This window comes from Cervus canadensis, chromosome 20 (assembly GCF_019320065.1).
Source record: "Cervus canadensis isolate Bull #8, Minnesota chromosome 20, ASM1932006v1, whole genome shotgun sequence".
Taxonomy (NCBI): Eukaryota; Metazoa; Chordata; class Mammalia; order Artiodactyla; family Cervidae; genus Cervus; species Cervus canadensis.
The window spans coordinates 12,320,765-12,333,217 of NC_057405.1; the positions used below are offsets into that span (position 1 = coordinate 12,320,765).

The 12,453-nt window shown below is 39.7% G+C and overlaps 1 protein-coding gene across 2 annotated transcripts in view; it reads right to left on the minus strand.

Annotated features, from left to right (window-relative positions):
• The window catches only part of FBXL4 (F-box and leucine rich repeat protein 4), a 74,344-nt gene that overhangs the window by 40,015 nt on the left and 21,876 nt on the right, over positions 1 to 12,453 (minus strand). For both annotated transcript variants that reach the window (XM_043439379.1, XM_043439378.1), the window contains exon 4: positions 4,370 to 4,715. In XM_043439379.1, the coding sequence (XP_043295314.1) occupies positions 4,370 to 4,715 (346 nt within the window). The remainder of the gene's footprint in view (positions 1 to 4,369; positions 4,716 to 12,453) is intronic.

Genomic DNA, 12,453 nt, shown 5'->3' on the forward strand with positions numbered 1-12,453 from the left:
TGTAATCATATATATTATCTAACACTTCAGTTCAGTTCAGTCGCTCAGTCATGTCTGACTCTTTGCGACCCCATGAATCGCAGCACGCCAGGCCTCCCTGTCCATCACCAACTCCCGGAGTCCACCCAAAACCTATGTCCATCGAGTTGGTGATGCCATCCAACCATCTCATCCTCTGTCATCCCCTTCTCCTCCTGGCCCCAATCCCTCCCAGCATCAGGGTCTTTTCCAATGAGTCAGCTCTTCGCAACAGGTGGCCAAAGTACTGGAGTTTAGCTTCAGCATCAGTCCTTCCAATGAACACCCAGGACTGATCTTTAGGATGGACTGGGTGGATCCCTTGCAGTCCAAGGGACTCTCAAGAGTCTTCTCCAACACCACAATTCAAAAGCATCAATTTTTCTGTGCTCAGCTTTCTTCACAGTCCAACTCTCACATCCATACATGACCACTGGAAAAACCATAGCCTTGACCACATGGACCTTTGTTGGCAAAGTAATGTCTCTGCTTTTTAATATGCTATCTAGGTTGGTCATAACTTTCCTTCCAAGGAGTAAGCATCTTTTAATTTCATGGCTGCAGTTACCATCTGCAGTGATTTTGGAGCCCCCAAAAAATAAAGTCTGACACTGTTTCCACTGTCTCCCCATTTATTTCCTATGAGGTGATGGGACCAGATGCCATGATCTTAGTTTTCTGAATGTTGAGCTTTAAGCCAACTTTTTCACTCTCCTCTTTCACTTTCATTAAGAGGCTTTTTAGTTCATCTTCACTTTCTGCCATACCTAATACTTAAATACCCTTAATTCCAGAAATACATCCTAAATGATTTTTTTATTCTTAAGTAATTCTATTCACTACATTTTGATGCAGAAGGAAAATTAGTCTGTAAGTTTATTTTTATGTGCTATAGTGTTATATCAGCTTCATTAAGAAGTTAAAAACTTTCCTTTTTCTTTATTCTATGACAGAGTTTAAATAACACAGAATGTGATCACTTCTTAAATGTCTGAAGGAACCTATGATCCATCCAGGCTTGGCAACAGTAGGACCTTAAATATTTGTTGTTTTAACTACAATATTAAAAGCTATTTCAGTAAAATTTTAAAGTAGTTAGTAGAAAGAAGCATTAAAAGTTAAATATATCCCTGTACCAGAGGATAAATAATTTATTTTTTCCAGATGATTTGTAATTTAAATAACTCCCAGCAATTGCTGGCATCATTCCAAACAAAAGTCACCAATATTAAAAGATGTATACTGTGTGAAAACATTTCCTGATCCTTAATATTCTCCAGGCAACAATACTGGAGTGAGTAGCCATTCCCTTCTCTAAGGGATCTTACCAAACCAGGGATTAAACCTGGGACTCCCACATTGTGTTAGGGGAAGCACACTGATTGAAACCGCCCACCCTGGCCAGGCACCATAGTAACCATTTGCATGAGTTGTTTTATGGCAGGAGATCCTGATAAGGAATACGGAACTAATAGGCCACCACCAGCCGGAAGAGTTCGGGAAAGATCGGAAGAGTTCGGGAAAGATCGAGAGGAGACACTACCTGTCCGTCCACTTCCCAGAATCCCTCTTGCTAGCATCCATCTTGGCTGAGCGATGCGTGCGCCACCAGGAAAGACTCTGAATTAGAATGATTGGCCAAAGACCACCCGGAAACTAATCCCATCACCATAAAACCCAAGACTGCGAGCCACGCGGCAGAGCAGTTCTCCTGGGTTCCCTTACCTACTGCTCTCCACCCGGGTGCCCTTTCCCAATAAAATCTCTTGCTTTGTCAGCATGTGTCTCCTCGGACAATTCATTTCCGAGTGTTAGACAAGAGCCCAGTTTTGGGCCCTGGAAGGGGTCCCCCTTCCTGCAACAATTGCAGGTAGATTCTTTACCATCTGAGACACCAGGGAAGCCCCCTAATGTTATATTTTAAGCAAATATCAAAATAGAAAAAGAATAATGAAATTATTGAGACCATGACAGTGGCAAGTGAAAAAGCACTTTGGATTCTGATTCAGTGAAAAATAACAAGCTTTAGGCCCACAATACCTGTTAATCATTACTCATCTAGTAGCTAGTGTCTGTCAAACATGTTTTTATATGGGGGTATCCTAGCCTAAGAGACTTTCCAGGTGACTCAATGGTAAAGAATCCATCTGCCAATGCAAGAGACATGGGTTCAGTCCTTGGGTCAGGAGGATCTCCTGGAGAAGGAAATGGAAACCCACTCCAGTATTCTTGCCTAGGAATCCCATGGACAGAGAAGCCTGGCGGGCTATAGTCCACGGGGTCACAAAAGAGTCAGGCACGACTTAGCGACTAAATAACAAAAACATCCTAGCCTAAAGTACCATTTGACACCATGCAATGCAGGAAAGGACTCTCAAAATGATCTGCCCTCAAAATTCATTCTATTCGTAATACAATTATTTTCAACTATGGAAAGATGATATCACTTGGCATATTTATTTAAATGTGGGGGTTTTTTTCCCCTTAAAGTAACTTGAAGTACCTATAATTTGGGTAACTTTAAAAAAGTTTCTCCTTTTACTCACTGTGAAATCACTTGGTGTTTTGGAGCATTAACTCTCTATACATTGCACTGCTTTCATCACGGCTATTTAATGTCCTTCAAGACTACTGATTCTATCTCCCAGCTCTTCCACGTGACTTTGTTGTATTGACTAAACCCCCTGCATGTACTAGAAGCTTTAACTCTCTACAGTCTCCTTCCCTACAGCATAAAAACATGCTGAAATCTCTCCCAACCTGTTACAAACAGCAACCTGCCTACTCTATTGCATCTTCTGCCACCCATCTTTTCTCCTTTTAAATGATAAATTAGAGCAAATAATATCTATAAAAATGTCATACTCTCCCTCATTTTGATATGCCCTTCTCTGAATGTGACAGGAAGGACTGGAGTGTTAGTCAGGATGCCAAGTGTTATTCATTATTGGTGAGCAGTCTTACCCATGTTATAGTCCATAATTAGAGTTTATTAACAGAAGGTTTTTTTCTGCTTCTGCTCAGACAGCAAATACTTTTTGTCTCTGCTTCTTCCCCGCTCCTTGATGCCTTAACCGGATATGGTAAAGTTTTCCCCATCTCTCACCTATGGTCATAGCTCCATTGAACTGATAATGGTAAAGGATTAGCAAAGCTCTCCCGATGAGCAAAAGCAGGGGCCGCTGTCCCTGAGCTCTCTGCAGTAGTGTGGCTGACCACACCCATTTCATGTTCCCTACACCTCTTTAGCTTCCTATCGCTGCTTTTAAGACACTCTCATCTTTGTCCCAAGTGCCTTTTCTGACTTGTCTGCCTGTATTTGACTCTTAGATGTTACTAATTCTAGAATTCTGTTCTTGACCCTTTATTCATACCCTCAGAGTATGAACATCCTCAGGGATTTCATCCACATGATAGCCCTCTCCATGGTAGTTTGAGTTTAGAAAATTTTCTTTAAAAGATCTGATTCTATTATTAATATTTTAAACCACACACAGCTATTCTCAGCAGGGGATAGAAATGCTTGGCCCCACCCCCATTCCAGGAGATGTGCTAATGGCATTGAATGCCTGGGAGCCAGGAGTGCTAAATATACCCTAGAAACAATCCTGTGGAGACACACGGAAAACAAGACTTTAGAGAAAGCCTCCCTGTACCTGCCTAGCCCCAAAATTATAGCTAGTTAGAAGAATACAGAATAGAATTAGTAGAGAAGAGTAAGTCACACTTGGAGAAACTGTGCAATATTAACCAGAATAAGGATTCCTCTCACAACCGTATTAACACTATTTTCACAACAAATCATCTTTAAAATAACTGGTATCACGTTAAACACATATTGTCCACGCTTACGCTGTGTAACTGTGAATTAAAGTGGGGTGTAATTTATTACTGCTTTATGTATTTTGGTTACTATTAATCAGTGATAAAATAACATATATCTAAGAATTTGGCAGGAGGAGAAGGGGACGACAGAGGATGAAATGGCTGGATGGCATCACTGACTCGATGGACCTGAGTTTGAGTAAAACTCTGGGAGTTGGTGATGGACAGGGAGGCCTGGTGTGCTGTGATTCATGGGGTCGCAAAGAGTCGGACACGACTGAGCGACTGAACTGAACTGAACTGAAGAATAGGTCCAGAATCACTAAAGTCAATCTAAAACAGAAATGGTGAAGTTACTGAACACAATTTTGTCTAGCTTTTCCAAAGTCAAAACACACAATACATCAGATTATGTATACTTCGCTAATGCTCCGATTTCTCTGACATTCAGCAAAATAAGCATTTATATCTAAATATTTTTAAATGACTGCATCTCCAACATTGCTACTGAACATCTTTGGCTTACCTCATAGGGTAGTTTATCAAAATACCCATTACTTGGCCCTTCCCTGAGAGCAGTACTGCTAAACGTTTTACTCAGATTGTCCATTTCACATTCATCCTTCTCCTCATAGTCATCTTCTTCCAGATCGTTCATGTCAATAAGTGAAGTCTTGAGAGAAAGCATGGGCTTGTCCTTCGTACCATGTAGTACAACTGCATCTAATTCAGTGTAGTAATCCAGAAGAGAACTATTTATTTCCAGGCGTATAAGATTTGTAGGAAAATTTATCTGCTTAATACAAGGTTTAAACTGGCGAGCTTGGGAAGCATTCACCTTCGTAGGTTTCTCTGACCAAAGAGTCTCCCATCTGCCAAAAAAAGAAATTTCTCTATAATACAGTTTAGAATGACATTTTCTGGTACTGTAAAGTTAGGGGCCCATGGCCAGTATGTTCCAGTGTGAAGCAAAACCATTAAACAAAGCAGATAGATACAATCGAACCAATAATTATTTCCAGGACACGAAAAAATTTTAAATCTAAATGCCATAGACCTTATTACTGAAAACATTTTTACTACTTAAATTATTTTTACAACTCCTTAGAAAGTCATTTTAGGCAGATTTCACAGTTAGTTAAAAATTGGAATCACTAGTCAGAGGTACATAAACAACATTCAGTTTTATAGAAAAAGTAAATTCCAAGTATGAAGGCACATGAAAGCAAGCACTCCTGGACTCCCCTGATAGTGCAGTGGATAACATTCTGCCTGCCAATGCAGGGGACACGGGTTCAGTCCCTGGTCTGGGAAGATCCCACATGCCATGAATCAACTAAGCCCATGTGCTGCAACTACCCGGCCCACACGCCTAGAGCCTGTGACCGCAGCAAGAGAAGGCAGCGCCGTGAGAAACCCGAGCACTGCAACCAAGAGAAGCCCCCACCTACCACAACTAGAGACAGCCTGTGGAGCATGAAGACCCACTGCGTCCATAAATAAATTAACTAACTTTTAAAAAAAGAAAGCAAGCACTCCTGTGTGTGTGCCCGAAACCAACTGTGGGAACTAAACTGACCACCTTGCCTCATAAAGGTCTCCTTTCCCATTTCTGTTACTGGCATCGTACAAATTCAAATTTTTCATTATCCTTGATTTTCTTTTACCCAGTCGTTAAGTTTTATCAAAGTTTTCATGAAAGTGTCTCATATATGCCCTTCTCCTAAATTTCCATTATTGTCATCTTTGAGTCATCCTTATATCCTCCATACCTAGCAACTAGCTAACATGTTAACAGGTAAGTAACATTTTCTCCTATTTCTTCAAAATGAACTTCCACTGTTCAGCTGGGTTAATCGTTACTTTTCCAGATAATAAATTTATTTTCACAGAAAGGTATTTGCTCATGTTGCCTCTCCACTCAATGAAATGCCTAAATTACAATCATCAGCCCATCTCTTCTTCAAGGACTAACTCATATTCCATGTCTTTACATAGATATTCTTATAAAATTATTTTCCAAAATTATTTAAAGATTCTTCATAACATCATTAAATATATACACTCTCATATATATGGCATAAATAACCATTTTTCTAATACATCAGAGAAAATTAAAAACACAGACAAAAATACTTCAATAAATACTTCTTTTGCTTTTTTTTTTTTTTTTTGCTGTTTAGATTTACTTTAGCTGGCAGAATTTTTAAATAAAGATTTTATGTCAAAGTCTAAGTACACTTTTAAGTCTCCCAATAAATACTGCAAACTATTTCAAAGACGCTTAAGCCAACAGTATATAAGAGTAACCACTGCAAGCATCCTCTATTTTTATGTATATATTTGTTTATTTGGCTGTGCCAGATCTCAGTTACAGCATTCAGGATCTTTGGTTGTGGTATGTGGGATCTAATTCCCTGACCAGGGATTGAACCCAGGCGCCCTTCCTTGGGAGCCTGGAGTCTTTACCACTGGACCACCAGGGAGTTCCCAGTATTCTCTGCTTTAAAAAAAAAATCTCTAAATTCATAGTGACCCATATCTCTGTGACATAATTTACAATTCACTATTAATAACACTTAAAATGTTTTCATATGCTTATTAATCATATCAAATTCTCTTCCTCCCAGTGTATCGTCAGTTCATTTCCTTGCCCCAGTGACTTATTGATACCTATGTAAAAATTGACTACAGCAAAGCATTTAGGAAGCTGAAATATACAAAAGAGTGTGAAACTCAGAGCCAAGACTACAGAAGTCATTGACATACAAGTACCATAATGGTCTTTAGGCCAAGATGGGAGCAAGATAGGCATAGAGCACCAATTTCAGGAGAAGGGAATTTTGGTAATTTCTACCTTTAGGAATAAAAGCATAAGGCAGAAACTCAATGGGGATTCCAGTAAACATACCACTGACAATAACAGTAGGAACTTTTACAGTTAACAGAACCCTTATAATCACCCCATATTTGTGAGATTTGCTACTTCTCTCCTGAACACTAGGAATAAAACCCATCAAACATATAAAGAGACTCTGAGTATTTGCATTTAGACAACCTGAAAGCAGGAATAGAGACTGGCCCCGCTGTATGATCAGCCTTGGGAGGCAGGGGAAGAGTTCAAGGAACACAGCAGGTTGTGGCAGATTCAAGGAGGAAATGAAAGCAGGATGAGCAGTCTCACTTTCTGTGACAAGGCAGAAGCGCAAATTTGAAATGCCAGCCCAGACTAAGAAGTGTTCCTAAAGTCTAAATGCAAAAATCTTGAGGGTTTCTAACAATGGTATTGATCTGAACACTCTACTGAAGATCCAGGCAGTTCAACAGAGCTAGCCACACAGGAACAGAAGTATGAAACACTTAAAACCATGTTCGTAGGGAAATGCATTCCTAACTTTGGACAGATTGTTTCCAAGAATCCTGGGGTACATGGCAGAAGGTATGAGAAAACTCAGACTTTGGTTTTGCTCTTCTTTTTGTTGCTGCTGGAAAATGACATAAAGTGATGTTGGAGGTTTTTCTCGTGTCCAAGAAGCAAGGACCACTCAAGGCCCTGTGAAATAACTGCCCGTGCTGGTTCACAGCACATGTGGACAAAACCAGCCTGTTTTATTGTTTAGCTTCAATGAGAAGTTTTTATGAAGCTTAACAGAGACACTGAAAATGTAACACAAAAATCACCTCTGCCAGGTCCTTCGCAATAAATAAAGACACAGACAAAACATGTTCTTTATGCAGAGCTGGACCTGTATTATAATGCAAATTACATTATAAAATTACAAATATAGCTTGAAAACAAGCATTGATTAGAGCAGAAATATTCTATTGAAATAATGTATTAATCTACTAAAGTCTCCCCCCTCCCTCTACTTTGCAAAATGGACAAGGTTAAGATGATGCTTTAAAACGACTTCCTTAACATTTCTACCATGTTTAAATATATAAGAGTTAATGCTATTTTAGTATCACTTTTGCTTCTGACTTTAGATAGCATAAATATAGTTATACATAAATCATAAGTTTAAATATGACAGCATTCTTAACGTAGAATAATATCATCAGTTTTTAGAAATATTTTTAAATGTCTAAACATAAAAAAATTCAGGTATCATTATTTATATTTTATTTTGATTTTTCTTGATAACCTAAAAAGTAACTAAGAAAAGTGCTAAAAAGATGAAAAAATTATTTTATAGGTCTGTGGCCATTTAAATTAACTATGAGACCAATACAATTGATTTAGGGGTATCTGCACTAAAGTGAATTTTTGTTTAAAATTCTAACAGAACTATATTATTTTAAAGTTAGATATCTACCCAACAAGAGAATATATCAATATCTTTTTTAAATTATCATGCAGTTGATTTATAACATTAGTTTCAGGTATACAACACAATGATTCAGTATTTTCATAGGTTATAAAATGTTACTATATTACAAAATATTGACTATTCTAAAATATTGGTTGTATTTCCTATGTCAAAATCTTTCTGTTTAGAAAACTAAAGCCTGACCTTTAAAAACTAGTGAGTGAAAGCAAGCAAGCAAATACAAATAAATGCACATGTGCATGCCTGTGTACACATAATACACACAAACATACGCACTTACACATAATTTTCCATGAGACAGCCCTGACTCTCTTAATCCTCTAGACCCAGAGCTGCGCCGATGAGATTAAACTGCCCTAAGTCATGGCTACTGTAGTCTGCACATTTATATGCTAACTTTACCTGTGCATACAGTATATTTCTCTACTGGACAAATCTGACAAACAATTATTTTAAATCTACAGTTGCATGTACAGAACTTAGTGTGGAATCCGCATCAGACTGTGCTTTTTCTGCACTTGAAGCACTTAATCCTGGGGTGGTATCAGCACTCTCTTCACCAGTCCACTTCTTTCTCCTCCTCTCTCCTTCTCTCTCTGACTATGTGTCCAGGGCTTGGACACCAGACACTCTGTCCCTGTAACTGCTGACCTGCTGTCACCACTGAGAAAGTCGCTCCAGGGCTCCTAGGAAGCAGCAGGTGGACAAGAGAGGAAGCGAGATGTTTATCAACAGAAACTGGAGAAAGCAAGTTTCCTAACATATTCAGGTTGCAAGCCAGGCACATGGATGCAAATTACTTCCCTGTAACCAAAATTTTTCCTGGTTACTAAGCATATCTAGTAGCCAGCACAAAGAAAGATCTCTTGCCAACATGGTTCCATTTCACCAGCTGAAAGTGAAGGGAGAGAATCGGAAAACAAGAATAAAATTAAAGTATTCTAAGAGGTATACTGAACTCACTCTGTGTTTCTCAGCCCGCCACTAATAGGCACTAACAAACTGGCATCTGCTTTAAAAAGAACCAGTAAAGGGTCTGATTATTTCTGACTTAAATGACAAAATCATGCCTCACAAAGTCAAGGGGACCAGATCATGACCAATTCGTGAAATCACTGCTTAAGCAACCTCCTTTGGCAGCAAATTCTGTGACAGCCATTTTCTTTCTCCCTGCTTTCTTAACGTCTATATTATACAGTGAAAATGCTTTCAACACTCAAGAGTACCACTAAATTTTAACCCCAAATAGCTTTATTCCAATCAGTTTATTTAATATGACCTCAATGTCTCTTCTCTTTTCCCTGTCTCTCTCTCTTCCAGCGTGTAACCCTGCACTTGCCTTTTTTCTGACTCTTACAGAAGCATCTATTAAGATCTTATCCTCAGGACCAGGACACGCTATACGATTTTCTGTTCTCTTAGTATAACACTAGGCATGAAGTCAGAAGACTCTGAGATCTTACAGGACTACTTGTAACTTTCCCACTTCACTCACCAAACATAAGAAATGCAATCAGACAAAATGGGGAAAGATTGCTTTTCCATTTTCTGGGACGCATTCACTTCCCATTAACAAATTCTTGAACTACTCCAACACACTCTCTCACTTGCTCAGCCCTAAGGTGGAAATAAGGGCTTCCCAGGTGGCTCAAGGGTAAAGAACCTGCCTGCAATGCAGGAGACTCAGGTTTGATCCCTGGGTCACGAAGATCCCCTGGAGAAGGAAATGGCAACCTGCTCCAGTAATCCTGCCAGGAAAATCCATGGACAGAGGAGCCTAGTGGGCTACAGTCCATGGGGTCACAAAGAGTCAGAGTCAGCCAGGACTGAGAGGCTGAGCAGACACATACACGCACACATGCACATGCAAAGTTGCCAACTGCTCTTTATTTGCGATTCTGAGCGTGCTAATTTCTCAGTATAAACTGGGGCTTCTTTTATGAAATGACAGTGATGAAAATGACATTGGTAGCAAAGTAAATCATCTGCCACCTCGGTGCCAGTTCTCTTTTATTATCAATACATTATGTCTACCAGTGTATTAGAGCTGACTTTCTCTACCCATGCTCAGCTTATCTCCTGGTAGGTCCGTGCTCATACCCCAGATCTGCAGCCTTGCTCCTTAGGGCTCCCAATTGCAGCCTTCTACAGAGAACTACATGGGCTCCCAGAGCCTCTTCATCAGAGAGTGGCAGGTCTCTGGAAGACTTCCACCCACCTCCCACTCCCCTAGCTCACAGCCCAAGACAGACCAGCAGGGGTGTCCAGTCAAGCTCCCTGGCAAGTCAGCCTCCAGGCTGCCTGGGACTTCATAGGACACTGCAGCCTTGCCTTCTTCCCTTCCTTACACCACTTTCCCTGCTCCCTCACCGGTTTCTCCAGGAGCACTTTCCTAAAAAATCCTTGGCGGGGGAACAGTCTTCTCAGGGCTGCTTATGGGAAACTGGATCCAAGAGCGCTACGAATTCCCAGAGCTTGTGGCCCCTTGACAGCTTGTTCTCTCCACTCTGGGACTTGTCTCACTTCTTGGAACACCAGGATTTCACCTCATGATTCCACTTTTGTATGTGCTGTTCTCACTTCACCTTTCCTACCCAAATTAAAGCCTTACTCAACCCTCAGTCCCAAGTAAGTCACTTTCTCTGGGGGGACTTCTCTGAGCCCCACAGGCTTCCCTCTGTCAGCACATGCACCCGGCAATTCCCCAGCCCTTTTCCAGGCTGGCCTGTAAATCTCAAAGAACAAGATCCACATCGGTCCAGCCCTCTGTTTTATTCCCAGCAGTGAGTGGGCAGAGAAGGTGTTCAATCAATGTTTCTGACTGTCTAAAGATTCACCAAAATGCTAACACTTACTAAATCTGGGCAGAAGAATTGTGGGGTTTTTTATACAAATTGTGGGGTATTTTCTAACAAGTTTTTTAAACAATGAAACTGATTTCATAATCAGTAAAAATTTTAGGCCCTTTTTTATCCTGCAGTAATAGATATTAGTTATTAGTTATATTCTTTTCCTCAAAAGCTAATGGTGTTTTCTGTGGAATAAGGCTAAAACGCAATTAAGCAAAGTAGACTTACATCTGTAAATACAAAGTTGTCATCTTCATCACAATCACACGCTACAACTCTCAGCTAGGAACCCAAGAGCATGATTTACAGTCACAATCAGTTATGGAGAAATTAGGTTTTATATCTTATCCAGATACTGATTCATCTTGTTAGGGAAAAGTAGATAGCTTTGTAGGAAAGAGGCAGAGAATGACAAGAGTTCAACAAAACAGTTTTCACATAAGCAAGCATCCTATTCAAAGAAATTTAAAGCATCCCCTTTCAGGAAAAAAAAAAAAAGTCTGTATAATAAAGGATACTGGTTTTCTGTGTTTAAAAAACTGATTCATTAATAATATTGTTGACAGTGTGAATTATCAAACTTATTCTTATAAGAATGAATAAAGATTACACCAGCAGTGCCCAGCTTGAGCTGAGCTCTATTCTGCATTTGCTTCCTGGTAGCCTGGGAGGTGTTCCTTGGAGCTGAGGAGACAAGGACCTCTTCTCAACTCAAAGGGAGGAGTGTGTTAGGCCACACCAGATCTGTGCCCCTCCTCCTCCTCCATGGGCAGATGAGCTCCTACAGTTTAACAGGTACCCACAAACTGCTCTGAGACTACAATAAGCTCATAAGGGCAGAGATTTTTGTCTGTTTTGTTCATTGTTCATTAACGTACCTCAACACAGAGAACAATGCTTAGTACATGGTAGATACTCAAATATTTAATGAATGAATAAATGAAGCAACATAGAGATTTAAAACTGGTAAGCTCAACAAGTAATAGAAAATGGACAAATATTAATAACATGATAGACAGTTCAAGGAGAAGGAAATATAAATGGCTCTTAAACACAAGAAAACATTCAACCTCAGAGATGATGAAAGAATTTTAACTTAAAATTAACATGAGATAACATTTTTCACCTACCAAATTAACAAAAATGCTAAAATTTCTTAAGACACTACAGGTGAGGCTTTAGTAAAACACACATGCACGTACACTGCTGGTGGGAATATAAATAGGTAGAGCTTCCTTGAAGGGAAATCTGGCACGTGTTAACACTACAAATACACAGACCCTTGGCCCAGCAAAATTTCTCACAAGTTACCCACATGCATGCTTGTACACATGCAAAGTGACTCAATGGCAAGGTTATTCATTGCGTTAACACTAATAATAGTGAAGTATGGGAACAACTAAGAAGCCATCAATAGGGGAGTGGTTAAT